The following is a 15,615-nucleotide window of genomic DNA, read 5'->3' on the forward strand; positions in this document are numbered from 1 at the left end:
GAAGTAGTATCATGAGACAAAAGTTTTGTATTAAATTGCTTTACATGTCCTAGCATTACAAGCTCGGGTGCATTTGAGTGCTCACACCAAACACAATTAAAGTGATGATGCCAGTATGCAACTTGAAGAGAAGTGCAATGGTCGAATATGCACTTTCTGGGTTCCTATAAGTACCTTTAGGACACTTTTCCAAGTTTTTGAAGTCAAATTAAAAAAAAATTTCCCATGTTTCAAGTTAAACAATCGAAATTTAATTTACCACTGAAAAAAAGTGATTTGATACCAAGTTAAATTTACTCACACATCCCGTATAACATGTTTACACATTTCCTTTTTCTTAAATTCAGTAGTTTGTTTTTTCGTTTTTTGTTCCCCCCCCCCCCCCCCCCCCCATTATTTGATAGCATCACGAAATTTTCAGCTGAATTGTCTGATTAAATAAGCTCATGTCCGGGAAAAAAATGTTTGTTAAATCCGGTAAAGTGAAAAAAAGGGAAAAAATTTCAGAAATTTAGTTCTTATAGCAAGGGCATAGTCCCTCAGTATTCACAGTGGTTACATTCTGGGGGTGGCTGCGAATATGGAAATTCTGTGAATTACCTAAACCATAAACTTTTTGTTTTTAGGCATCTCGTTAATATAGTATCTGCTTTGTGAGGAAGAAATAGATGGGGGGGGGGGGGGTCTCCAGTGATTCTAAGCAATATTTTCTGAAAAAACATAATATTTATTAGCCATTTCTTCAAAATTTCTGTTAATTTGTTATAGTATGGTGACAAGGCTTCATCTACCAAGTTTTCTACATGTGAATAATGTACCATAGATGGGACAATTCCATGGAAACACTTAATTGCTGATTTAAACATATGAAACACTTTAATATGTTACTTTTAATAAACTTGCCTTCCAATACTAAATGTTGATCATCTTAATAGGGTATCGTTCATATTCCAGAAGCAGCCAGCTCAATTAATCCCTTATGTCGATTTCTGAATTGCTATTCATTAATTCTATACTTTCCTCATCAGTGAACCCTTCTCCATTTATAATCCAGAAAAAGTGTTTTCGTAGTCCAAGTTTTCCTACTGTTCATAAAAAATACTGCAAGATATGATTTATTCTTTTCCTCAATGCTCACTGATTTGCAGATTTAATCATGATGTTCATAGTGTGCAAGTTACACAGTACATAACTTGCATACCTTTTTTATCTCACCACCAGGGAAAAAAAACTACTTTTTACGTGCGAATCCAGGGTGTCCCTGAACTCATGGTCCAAACTCTAAGGGAAAGTAAAATACACATAAAGAGTATTTTTTTTGTATAGCAATGTGGGGTCAGAAATGAAAAGTGATGATGGAAAAACACAAAATGCTAAAGAAATGAAAAAAAGCTTTTTATTTATATCATTGTTCATGAAACACCTAGCATCTTTGAAAGGGTATGCCAATCACTTTGCTGCCAGTCCTGTATCAATGTTGGTGGTGGCACATTTGAGCACTTACTGTAATTATTATTGCAAATAAAAAGCTTTTTACATTTTCTCAGCATTTCTCATTTTTCCGCCAATACTTTTCATTTCCAATGCCACATTGCTATACAAAAAAATTCTTCTTTATGTGTATTTTACCTTCCCTTAAACTTTGGCCCATGAGTTCAGGGACACCATGTATAGTAGCAGGTGTAGCTACAGCAATGGCTGATTGAATTTAAAGTTTTTCCCCTTGAAAATATCTGACTGTACATTCTTTGATACCATAACTACAAGAAATCTCAGCAAATAAGGTAATCTTTATCAATATTTCAAATTTTCCTTGTAAGTTTTTTACTTTTAGAAACCTTTAACCATTCAAGTGGTTACGTCGGCGTTTGCAGTCGCTGCCATACGCAACGTTGGTACCTACGACGGCATTTGCCGACGTGCAGATTTTTCGGTCTTTTTCACATAGATATGACAAAATAATTTCATACATGTGCTGCCATCTCTATACAGCCATACTTCTACTTTATTATCTCATCACTAGATGAAGTTGACAATTATATTTCAAGGTCTGAGATTATTATTACTAGTATCTTTGTCATGTCTTGCAAAGCTGCATCCCCATGGCTTTTTTTTTTTTTTTTTTTTTTTGATTTCCAATTCCCTTGCAAAGATGCATCTGCTTTATTACTCATATATCTTTTAGCAAAGGTTCAACTACTATGGCTCCACATAAATCCATCAACAGCATTTCTTTTAAACACAGTACATTATAATCCCCTACTTTTGGGGTGTCATATTACGTCTCGACACATTCTCCGGTGTTTATATTTTCGCAAAGGATCCTCTCCCTAGTAGTGCATCACATGAGCTATTTGACACTTTCTACCACATAAAACACATATAAAAATTCACTTTTCTTGTTTGTGACTTTTCAGTTCAATAAGTTGTCCTCAGTTTGCCTTTATGCATCACATTCGAAGGTTGCTGATAATTTGTTGCTCAACGGGTTCCATTTGATCAATTCAAATTAATTTTTAGCTTTTTGGTTGGTTTTGTTTTGACTGTGATGGCTTCCACCAGCCCTTCTGATCTGACTGATGAGGATATTGTTGGAATTTCGGAGGAAAGTGATGATGAGTTTCTGGATGATGTGTTTATCAATACTGATGAGAGTGATAGTGAAACAGACGGGGAAGATTTTTTAGAGTTAGAAGAAAATGAAACTGATGTGCCTCCTGCTTGGACTTCCCTGGAAAAATCGCGAGAAAAATTTGAATTTTCAGCTAAGTCTGGTTTGGATAAAAGTGTAGAGGTTGGTGATGACATCCTGAAGTGCTATGAGTTGTTTGTAGATGATGAGTTGTGTGATATGATTGCAGAACAAACGAACTTATATGCGAAACAATTCTTGGATGAAAATCCTAATCTAAAACCTCTATCCCGGGCTCGACAATGGATTGAAACTACAGCAAACGAAATAAGACTGCTGTTAGGAATCTTCATTCTCCAGGGTATTTTGCTGAAACCCGATTATGAAATGTATTTCAGCAAACGTGAAAGCATTTCAACACCCTTTTTTTTCTAAGTGCTTTAGTGAGAAGCGGTTTCGTTTGCTGCTGAAATTTTTGCATTTCGCAGACAATACCACATACATTGCAAACAGCAGCAACAGAAAAACATTCAAAATCGATGGCGTAATGCAATACTTGAAAAATAAATTTTCATCCGTATACTATCCTGACCAAGAAATTGTTGTGGATGAATCCCTCCTCATGTGGAAAGGTCGTCTGTCGTAGAAACAATACATACCCTCAAAGAGAAATAAATTTGGTATAAAGTTTTTCGTCCTGTGTGAAAGTACATCTGGTTACATCTGGAATTTTCTTATGTATACAGGCAAGGACACAGTGCACAGTGAAAAATACAAAAATGAAAATGTAAGTTCTAGAATAGTTCTGGACCTAGCGGATGCTCTCCTGGGAAAGGGGCACACTTTGTACTTGGACAATTGGTATACCAGCCCAAAATTAGTAGACAAGCTGATCGAAAACAAAACCGATGTTGTTGGGACGATGTTACAAAATAGAAAAGAGTTTCCATCTTTGGTGAAAGATGCGAAATTGAAAAAAGGAGAAATATCGGCAGCATTTCGAGGGAAGCAGATGGTAATGAAATGGAAAGACAAGAGAGATGTGATAATTGTAAGCACTTTCCATGGCACTGCTATGCGTGAGACTCAAAAGACAGGAAGAACAATAAGAAAGCAAGAAGTGGTTCACAATTTCAATACATATATTTGTGGTGTTTACCAGAGTGACGGACTGATGAATTCGTATATAATTGCAAGAAATCGCATGAGAAAATATTATCAAAAGTTATTTCGTCATATGATGGACATGGCTATGCTAAATTCATTTGCAATTTTTAAGAAAAATGGCGGAACATTTCCAAGAAAGGAGTTTCTAATAATCTTAGCAGAAAATTTGATAGTGAAATATGGGAATGATGTGCAAGCAAACCGAGGAAGGCCATCCAAAACACCACGACCATCCGCCTCATCGAGAAACATTTTCCAGCATTCGCTCCTCAAGCAACGACAACAAGAAAGCCGTCTTATAAGAGGTGCATTGTGCTCCAAAGCAAAAAAACGAAAAGAAACTAAATATTGGTGTCTGATTGTGGTGTTAGTTTGTGCCTGGCTCTGTGTTTTGAGAAATATCACACACTAACGGAATACTAGAGTAAGACTGCTAAAAAAACTTTTCTTTATATATTTTCCATCTTATGATTAGTAACATCCAGAGAAAAAATATTCTATTTATATGTCATTTTAAATTTCAATACATCATTTTTAACATAAAGTACAGAGAAATATTTTTTCTGCGTTCATTTTGAACTTCTTCAACCCATGCGGATTTAATTGAGCATTCAATATTTCTATTTAGAAAACTAATTATAGTAATAATAATAATTATTATTATTTTATGATGACTTTAAATGTTCAGAAAAGAACATGATAAACTCTGTTTTTTGATGTTTTCATAAAAAAATTCAATCAAAAAAAAATATTTTAATAGCTTCAAACTTCCAAGAAAAGAAAAAAAAAGGGAAAAAGCGTGCGTATCTTCAAAAAAAAAGTGGGCACTGCGGGTAACGCTCGGAGAAATTAATTGGACAGTTGACTGGTTAAACAGTAGTCTTGTAGAAACCATTTTAGAAGCACCAGAAAAACCTTTAGGAGAGATTTTTTTTTAATGATTATTTATAACGCGTACAATTTTTATTTTGTTCTGATACGAGAATTATCACAGTAACATTGTTTTCCAGAAAACTGGAAAAAAGACAGAATATGAAATCCTCGAATACTGCAGGCTGACTGTATGTATAACTTGGTATGGTTATTAGACATATAAATTATTTTTTCACCTTTTTCTAGCATCTTTATCATTTTTATTTTATCTTTGACAATTAAAGCTGTGCTTTCATACATTCCCCCCCCCCCAAAAAAAAAGAATACGACACACAGAAAAGGAAAAATTCTGCTCTCTCTCTCTCTCTCTCTCTAATGATCCTTACATTCAAACACATGGAGCGCACTCAAACACACATTCATATCGGAAGTTGAGCAAGGGCTGAATTAACTATTTTTCAAAATAATTTTTCTGATAATAGTCTGTTTCTTATCTTCACATTTACCATCTTCATCCTTCTCTTCTAGACAAAGTGTTGCTGTTCCTGCACACTGACAAAAAATCGTATGCCTTTTGTTGTATGATTTGATTGATATTTATCCCTCTAAAAATCTATTATCTCCATATTACGAGAAAGGTAAAAGAAATTCAGTTATGTGGTTCTCTCCTTGTATTCAGTTATGTGGTTCTCTCCTTGTATTCAGTTTTTAATTCTCTCTCATTTTTGTATTGATTATTCCAAGTTTTCCTTTCAAACTGCAAATTAAATCCGAGCTATCATGAAAACCTACTTGTTAAAAGTGACACAATAACCATACAAAATGCATTAATTTGTTCTTTAAATCTAGACTCTCACTAGCGTTTTTAGCAGGTCCGACTGTAAATATAAAAGAACCCAACTAATCTTAAATAATTGAGACCGGGACCTGTTCAGATTAGCGAAAAGTTTCCATTACAGGGGTTTGACTTTTAATCATGGCTTTGCTAAAACTGTAACAATAGTGAGTATCCGAACAAGTGGGATAAGAAAACTGACCAGATAATTCTGTTTAACAATGACTGAAAGTCAATAAAATCTGATGCTTGTTTTTCTTTTTGAGAAATGCAACAAAAGCATTGAAGAGTGATAATGTGCACTGGGTGGGAAAGAAGGAAGGGGACTCAGCAGCCCCGTGCCAATTTTTATACATATGCAGTACACGATACACTTAATTCCTCCTTACAAAACATCAAACAGGTGTATAAAAAATTTTGCTTTGATATCTCCTTGAAGATGAACTCTTCTCTCATGCTTAAAAAAAAATGGAGAAAATTTTGGTGAAAGATGTCACGTTTACTGGGGTGCTAGTTCTTACTTGCACATTTTAGGTAGATCTTTTACTCAGGTTGATTACAATTTATAAAAAATGAGCATAAAATAAAGACTGTTAAAAAAAAGGAAAAAAGTAGTTTACCATTTTCTTCATGTTCTTTGTGCACTTTGCACAGTACCATACACGTCTTGGATCATTGACATCATAATCAGAAGCAGGTGGGTTGTGACATTCCTAAAAATTAAACCCAGATGAAACATACAAAATGTATATAAACACTTGAAATACTAATCTAGTTTTCATTTCTGACAACAAATCAGTAGCGGTTCTTAATGCTGTTGTACTTGATACTTTTGTCTTCAGATAATACATAGATAGTAAGTGAAAAAACATCTTGAATGGGAAGTGTTTTGATATGGGGAAAAATAATAATCCTGAAAATAAGATTATTTTATACAAGAGAACCACTGTATTCTAATAGATTCAATTAAGTAATATTCAATCAGTTAATTATAAGGTTCTTAACAATTCTTATTGAATTAATTAATTTTCATCCAGAGCATTTTTAGTTTCTAAAAGTAAAAGTTTTGTTTAATTCCATTCCATTGAAATGAAAACCCATCTTTTAATGTGTAATACATTAACCTATTATAGATAACCTATTTCAAGTTGCATTCTTACAGATCAAATCTGCTTTAATATTTTATAGATGCTTTAAAATAATATAAGTTTATAGTTTTTGTAATTGCACTTTTAATTGGGTTGCTGTATTTTAGAAATATATGCCATCCATATTTGTTATTGGCATCTTTTTCTCAGCCACCTCGTTGGCCATTTTGCCTGTTGTGGCCTTGTACAGTGAAACCTGTATGAAACAAAACGTCAAGAGACTGAAATAATATTCCAATAACATATGTGGTCATTATAACGAGTATCCACAGTTTAAAGAAATATTGAAATGTGTAAACTGCGCAACACTGGCACTTATAAAATATAGAGTTCAAGTTGCAATTGAATGTCATTGTGGCCCCCTTTTTGCTAACTGAATAAAGCTGAAAATTTGAAAATAAAGTTGGTCTGCATAATTTATATATATATTCATTGGGCAGAAAACTGAATTCTCCTTTCTAAAAATAATATCTACACAATCATCCCCCCAGTTGTATAATCAGGCTGCAAGGTATTTGAATAGAATAGGCGATAAAACTTTAGAAATGATACTTACTTGATGATATAAACTGTGACATTCTTGACATTCAATCAACTGATTGCCCTGTGTAACATCAAGTTGCCTAGGCAAAAATAAAATATCATCCCATTAAAATTAAAATTTATAAAGACACAAAAATCTTATCATTCCTTTTGCTAGAGAGTGTGTGGGAGCAGAAGTGCACGCAGGGAGCATAAGGGGGGGGGGGCATGCTCTCCAAAGACTATCAAAAACTAAATTAAAAAAATTAATTCTATCCTTTATATGCTATATATTTTTTTATTTCTGTTGCATTAAAATGTTTTTTTTGTAGGTTAGTAACTCGAAACTTTTCTGAAAAAGATTCTCTGTCGATCTCTGAATTGCTGAAAGAGATTCTCTCTGAGAGAGGGATTTCTATTTGCACAGTAGTCACTGACAATATAAATTTTGTCTCTTATTATTAGGGCTCGGATTTCTATGGCTTCTCATATTTTTTTACGATTTTGCCTATTTACATGATGGAGCATTTTTTTCATGTAACGTTAAAGTATTTTTCATGATTTTCAGAATTTACGGCACATTCACATATTTTAGTGAATTATTTTTTATATTTCACCGGAACAATGAAGAGGGATTCCCCTCCCCAAACTCTCTTTGCTAGCTTCATTTCCTATAATTGGTAATTTTTCCTCAAGCTCAGTCTTCATTAGTTTAATTTTCCCAATGATATTGATATGTTTACAATGGTATTGACAATAATTAGCAACTTTACTCACCTTTAGCATTGTTTTTGCAAATGATTGCTGATTTCCAATAATTTCCTCAAAAAATTATGGTCACCCTATTCGTAAAGGCATATTTTTGGGCTTTCATGACATATTTTAAGATTTTTTAAGGCATAAATACTTTTTATGGAGCATATTCTGTCGGGTTTCAGGTCATAAAAGTCCTAGCTTTACTTACTATGGTGCAGTGGAACTATTTATCGGTTTGCAAGCATAATTTGTTCCATGAACGTGCTCATAACACAAATCCCTCATATATCAAAACAAATTTTTCCATAGAAAATAATGGTTGCTAAGATGATTCGTTCCACAATTATTCCTTCACATGATAAAAATGACATTTAATCAATAATACAACACAATAATATAATATAGAATACAACATTGCCATAAAATGAATGTACAATAGGATAATGTTTACAAATATACTTACTCTAAATGAAAAGAGAGAAAAGAATTATTGTTTAGGAACGGCTTACAGATTCACTACTATCGGCTTTCTTTTGCATGATTTTAAAAAGGAACCTATCCAAAGATGCCTCTTTAATTAAATTAAATGCCTTTTTTTTCAGGATTTTGCAGAAATGGGAAATTGCGTTGACGTTGGACAGATTCATTGCTTGTACTGCTATGGCTTTATGAGGGTGATTCTTTTATATTTGCATGGCTGCTCATATTTCACACATCTTTCTAATCTCATTTAAAGTGAGGGATTCCTCATTTCTCTCTTCTTCCTCCTCAGACAAGATTCTATTCATAAGTGCTTTCTGTTACAAGCAATGGACATCCATCATGACGTTGGACAGATTCATTGCTTGTACTGCTATGGCTTTATGAGGGTGATTCTTTTATATTTGCATGGCTGCTCATATTTCACACATCTTTCTAATCTCATTTAAAGTGAGGGATTCCTCATTTCTCTCTTCTTCCTCCTCAGACAAGATTCTATTCATAAGTGCTTTCTGTTACAAGCAATGGACATCCATCAGCTCATCTGTGGTCATCTCCTGTCCGTGTTCCTCTACTAGTTCTTGATTGTAATCCTCATTCACCTCCAATTCCACAGTCTCCCCTAAGGACACAATCTCTTCAACAAGCTGTGGCCTCTGTTCATGAGATAGCCCCCCCCCCCCCTCAAAACCATGTTCAATAATACAATTACAATTAGCCCACAATTTTCTCCAAACAGAATTGTGGGTTCTCTTGGCGATGCCATCCGAGGGTTTATCGATGATTTTAGCCTGTGTATGCCATGGATATGAGTTTTTTTTTATAACTCTCAGAGGAAAGGCCGTAGCGCCTAAAATGTGAGAAAATGACCAAAAAAAAAATATGGGCCAAATGTATTGTTCTATCACTTTGCCCCTCCCCCCCCGAAATGAAAGTGGTTCCCGATTCCCGAACGAAATTTCTGGCTAAGGGCCAGCTCAGAGGGCAAGGTTTGTTTCATTTTGTATGTTTCGTTTCCATGGTGGGGGAGATTTCCTATAGTTTGTGTGTGAGTGAAAGAGTAGTACCATTGATTCAGGTGTGATCATGTGAAACTCAGAAAAAAAAAACGTAAAATTTTTACCTACATTGTGAATTATTCATATATTGAGTCCAAATTTACTCAAAATTCTTCTTTGTCTTGCAAAACACTCTTAAACTGAAGTTCCACTGCATTTAACTATAGGAATCATTCAGTAGAGATAGAGGAACTGCCCCCATCGCATGTATTTTGTGCAGGCATATAATCAAATATGAGTGTATTTAGACTTTTTTCCCTTTGAGAAATAACAGGTTTAGTCAACATCAGAAAAAATATATAATTTTTTATTTTTTTTTATAATAGCATGATCTTCACGTATTTCCAAGGGATCAGCATGATCTGTCCAAGGGATTTGTTAGTGTTAGTAGACATCCATGCCCAAACCGGGATTCGAATTCAGCCCTGCACAGTGAGAGGCTATAGTTCTCTAACCACTCAACTGAAGCAGCCACACATATCACTTCCTTTTTTTAAAAATTTAAAATTGTACAGGAATAAATGTCAACGACTACCAATGTGAGTAAAATTTTTTTCCCCATAGTTCCATTAATGATGATTTTTTTTATTCTTATTAAATGAGACCAACTTGAAGAAAAAAATTATATTGTCATACCCTAACTTAAGTCAGTTGTTTGTTCCAAAATTGATGATCTAAGTAAAAAAAAAAAAACGTAAGAAAGGGTAAACTTTTCCAATGGCAATAACCTACCTTCCTCAGGAGGAGATGGGAGGTAAATTTGCAGTTTATTTACTCTTTCTTATCTTTTTTTCTTAATGTGACTGTCTCTAGAAAACATTTCTTATTATAACATGACATAAAATGCCTTCAAGCTTTGCTCAAAATTCCAAATTTTCGTCTAATTGAATTTAAAAAAAACCCTTTTTATATAAGACCAGATGATGTAAATGCAGGGTGACATAAGTTGAGGGGATCGTAAGTCGGGGTATTACTGTATTAGGAAGAGATTACTTCTTGGGTGAAAGAACAAACACGAGTAAAGTAATGTAGTGAAAACCAATGGCCTTAAAATATGGTGAGAATGACAGCTATATGTGTTTCAGAGAGAGAGAGAGAACTAAATGTTCCTCCTTCAGTAGCATAGACAAGAAAAGACAAAAAAACGGCAAGTGTAGCTGTCCTTATCATGTATTTTGGGTATATCTATGTTGCTTTACTTATATTTATTATTATTGTATTGTAGGATAAACTATATTAGCAACTGGCACCTTAGAGTCTAACACTATTATTTATAATTGATGAAAATGAACAATTTTTTTTACAAATCACTTTCATGCACAACAGTTCACTAAAAAAGCGAAAATAAGTCAATAAATTAGAACTCACTTGCATATAACACATGCAAGGCCCATTTCCATAGCAAAATCATCAGCATCTGCATTTTCCTCGCTGCTGTCAGAATCCTCTTCAACCTTCTTCGAGACATACTGATCAAGCTTTGGAATATTGTCAGGACTCGGAGGATAATATGACATGCTTTGAGAGGATTCTAGCTTTGGTATCTTTGGATCAATTATTTCTATGTCATCAGAATGGGCACTCATCTAAAGGTCAAAGCGACAAAAACAATCAAATTTGATTGCTTGTGAATAGAAGAAAACCACAAAACAAATATACGCTTGAAAGACATTCCAACAGGTCAGAAAAAAAGTCAATTATGTCATGAAGAATCATACACTGATTATGAATAAATAAAATTAAAAAATAAATGAAGCTTTCATGGTCATTATGTAATACAAAATTTATAGTTTTTGGGTTGTTAGGCAGACATGATAGAAAGTTTCTACGTTTAATTTGCAAGGGTGGCAAATATTTTCAAGAAAGTCTTGTGGCGGGAAAGAAGCTACTATTCTGGTCTTCTCTCTGCTTACATTGCACCGCTTCGTCAGGATCGATCAGTTGAACAAGATTTTCTCTATTGACTGAAGTGGTTACCAAGGGGTCTGAATAATATGTGGATGTCACTTTTGTTTCCCTGTCTTAAAAATAATGAAAGTGACACCCACACATTATTCTGACTCCTTGGTAACAACTTCAGCAAATAGAGAAAATCTTGCTAAATTGATAAATCCCGAGGAAGCTGTGCAATCCAAGCAGGGAGAAGACCCAAATAGTAGTTTCTTTCCTACTACCTAAGGCTTTCTTGAAAATGTTCGTCCCCACCCTCAGAATGATACTTTAAAAAGTAAATGCATTCTATTACGTTGGCCTAAAAATCTGAAAACTATGAATTATGCAAAGAAAGTTATAGTTTGCTTGTAGGCAGGGTTGTAATTTTGGCGGTCAAAATTGACCAAACTATTGAAATGCATCGAAATGATTTTAAAAACTGTTGTAGTAATAGTTGAAACCATTTCTTTCATTTAAATTTTAAATAAATAATCAATTTTTACTTTTAACAAGCATTAGAATCTTTTTGGTACAAAAAAGAGTTGCATCTATTTTTACCAGGTGTGGTTTTAGCCATGCATAAAACCTGTTTCAACCATTTTAAGTGGTTTCACTGTAAAAACAAGGTTTAGGCTATGATCACATTTTTCGCAAAATACGAAAACAAATCTTAGAATGCAAAAGTAGTAGCCACTTTTGTAAAAATGTATACAGGAGCTACAAAATGAGTACACATCCAATCATTAGCATTGTAGCATTTTGCTAAAGCTTTCTCCCCCCCCCCCACTCCTCCATTTTCGCTTTTTTGCTAAAGGAATTTTTTATCTAGCTTAAACCCTGCTTCAAATATAGTGGAAACAAACAGCAGCCAATTTTTCCATTGCTTAACTTACACTAAACTTCATCTTTTTTTATTCTCCTTATAGATATTTTAACTGCATGCCATATTTCCATGTATGGTTATGAGATGCCGGTCTCGGACAGTTAAGGGTACAAGGGTTCTGGACCAGAGTTCATCAATACGCATCTAGATGCAAAATTTGATTTTACTCCAAATTTCATTCAGGAGTGAAAACCACTCCTTTAAATTTTAGGTAATTTTTTAATAGAGTTATTTCTTGTTGACAAAATATAAAATATCCCTCTTTTAACAAAAATACCCTTTAAAATTTTTAGAAAGGAGTGAAATTTTTCTTCAAAACTATATTTTCAGATAACACTGTTCTGGACAATATGGTAAAAACATAATAAATAAATACTCTGGTTTTTACCATAATATCCAAAACCTTGCCATGATTTTTATTGATAATTCTGTGATTACTGAAATTTTTTTTATCACTTGAATTCAATTTTATTCAAGTTAACAATGAATTTTTACTCAAGCTAAATACAATTAATTAACTAATCTACATTTAAATATTCATACCTTATTTCTTCAGTCATTAATTGTATTCGATTATTAAGGCTGTATCATGAAATTATTTTTTAGGAAAAAATTTTATTAAAGTTTGTGTTTTGACCATTCAAGAGATCAAAGGTGATACAACCTGGGCTATAGGAGAAACATTATATGATATACCTTATCTTGATTCCTCTTTTCTGTTTCACGTTTTCTTACATCTTCATGCATCTGTTTGAAGCCCGAACTGTCATCTCTCGATGTAGATTTTTTCAGATCCTGCACAAATAATCAACATACTTTGAAAAATAGTCAGATTTTCAAAGTTTTCATTCATTGATAAATAATTTTTGGAAAAGGATTTGAACCCAAGATGGGTCTTCAATAATAAAAAAAATCATTTTGTACCACTTTTTAAAGTCCGCTTTTTTCAACAAAAAAATGAGATTAGAACCTATAATGCTTCTATGTCTTCTGCATATCGTAAACTTGTAATGAAAGTAAATAATTTGCAGCAGACATTTAATTTTAAGATTATACTGGGTGTTCTGTTAATGGACCAACAAACTCAGAGGGTTGTTAGTAGACATCAAAAAATTGCAAGGGAATGGAGGATGGAAATTGCAGGGAACATGGTGTTGAAACCATGTTGAGCAGGTGAAAATCACGAAAAACACATGCAGGTTTCAATGTCACACTGGAATAACAATAACTGCAAAAAGATTTATTTGATTAATTATTACAAGAGTTGTTGGAAGTGGCAGCCACTGACATCATTGCACAGTCTACAACACCGTAAAAATGATTCCCGTATGCACTGAAAGATACCAGGTATTGTTCCGATGTCTGCCTCAGCGATGGCAATACATGCTATGAGATCCTCCGGTGTGTCCATAGGCGTTGCATAAATAAGTGATTTAAGGTGACCCCATAGGAAAAAGTCATACGGATTGAGATCTGGGGAATGTGGAGGCCAAGCAACGGGTCCAATCGACCTCTTTGGGTATGTAACATCAAGGTGATTACTCACCTTGTGGGAAAAATGCGTGTCCGGAAAATTCACCGCCAGCAATTCACCGACAACAATTCACCGCCGGAAAATTCACCGACCAACAATTCACCGCCGTGCAATTCACCGCTAGGAAAATTCACCGACCAACAATTCACCACTAGGAAAATTCACCGACCGCAATTCACCGCCATGCAATTCACCACTAGGAAAATTCACCGACTAGCAATTCACCGACGACAGTTGAATGCGAGTCAGTTAGCGAGGGAGTGAGCGATTGAGTTACTGAGTGAGTGAGTGACCTAGTGAGTGACCCAGTGAGTGAGTGACCGAGTGAGTGAGTGAGTGACCGAGTGACTGAGTGACCCAGTGAGTGACCAAGTGACCCACTGAGTGACCGAGTGACCCAGTGAGTGACTGAGTGACCGAGTGAGTAAGTGATTGAGCGAGTGACCGAGTAATTGATCCAGTGACTGAGTCAGTGATTGAGTGACCGAGTGATTGATCCAGTGACCAAGTCAGTGATTGAGTGACCGAGTGACCCAGTGAGTGAGTGACCGAGTAAGTAAGTGATTGAGTGACCGAGTAAGTAAGTGATTGAGTGACCGAGTAAGTAAGTGATTGAGTAACCGAGTAAGTAAGTGATTGAGTGACCGAGTAAGTAAGTGACCCAGTGAGTGACTGAGTGACCGAGTGAGTGAGTGACCCAGTGAGTCACTGAAAGACCGAGTAAGTGAGTGATCGAGTGAGTGAGTGACTGAGTGAGTAAGTGATTGAGCGAGTGACCGAGTCAGTTATTGAGTGACCGAGTGATTGAGTGACCGAGTGATTGAGTGAGTAAGTGATTGAGCGAGTGACCGAGTGAGTGATTGAGTGACCGAGTGAGTGACTGAGTGACCGAGTGAGTAAGTGATTGATCGCGTAACGATTTCCCTAATACCAACAATTCTATAGAAGGATGGCATCGAGCGTTCCAACAGCAATTATTTGCTCACCACCCAGATATATGGAAGTTCATCGGTGCCATAAAAAGAGAACAGAGTTTGAATGAAGTTCGGATGGAGCAAATTGTAAGTGGACAAAACCATCACATTAGGAGAAAGAAATACCGGGACTCTGAGAGATTAAAGAATTTAGTTGATAAGTATCATCAAGGATGTGACATTAAAGACTGTTTGAGAGGTATAGCTCATAATGTATCATTTTAATTATGATATCAATATTTGTGAGAAATGAATATTTTTCTCCCGTTTTTTCTTACATTTGCGTGTTATCTGCTTTTCTAGATTAGTAGATTGGAACCTTTTAATTACAAATATGTAAGGAAGAAAATCATGTCGAAAATTGTTAAATAAATACTGTATGTTTTGAATGAAAATTATGTCAGATATTACTAATTAAATGTTGTAGGTTTTGATTGAAAATTACCAATTAAATATGCATGTAATGAAAGCTGTGTGAAAATTATCCTTCTAAAATACTCCTCTAACATTGCCCAAAAAAAATGTCATTTTTTGTATCGTTTTTTGAAGCTGTGGTTCCGTGAGTTTCAGTTTTCGAAAATGTTATTTGTCACCCAAGAGGTTTTATGTCCAAGAATTGGATGTTTAAAACGAGATAATTTCATACGATTTTTGAACTCACGCATATAATTTTAAACAATATGAAGCTATGGCTTTCTTTTACCAGTTTTGCTGATTGAGAAAATTAAACTTATCTTTATATTCACTTTATTTCATTAATTAGTTTTCCAGCATCAGTAGTAGGACATAATTATACGACCTCTACAAAACGAACTGCGTCG

General features: G+C 34.6%; 1 protein-coding gene across 1 annotated transcript in view; it reads right to left on the reverse strand.

Annotated features, from left to right (window-relative positions):
- Positions 1-15,615, reverse strand: part of LOC149085790 (integrator complex subunit 12-like) — a 34,913-nt gene that overhangs the window by 6,353 nt on the left and 12,945 nt on the right. The window contains exons 3-6 of the mRNA XM_089232189.1: positions 12,983-13,081; positions 10,840-11,057; positions 7,212-7,278; positions 6,128-6,220 (exon numbers count right to left, since the gene is read on the reverse strand). Of these exons, the coding sequence (XP_089088315.1) occupies positions 6,128-6,220; positions 7,212-7,278; positions 10,840-11,057; positions 12,983-13,081 (477 nt within the window). The remainder of the gene's footprint in view (positions 1-6,127; positions 6,221-7,211; positions 7,279-10,839; positions 11,058-12,982; positions 13,082-15,615) is intronic.

The sequence above is a fragment of the Pholcus phalangioides genome, unplaced genomic scaffold (genome assembly GCF_987345545.1).
Source record: "Pholcus phalangioides strain wild (caught in Gottingen) unplaced genomic scaffold, Ppha-v1.0 ptg000005l_1, whole genome shotgun sequence".
NCBI lineage: Eukaryota > Metazoa > Arthropoda > Arachnida > Araneae > Pholcidae > Pholcus > Pholcus phalangioides.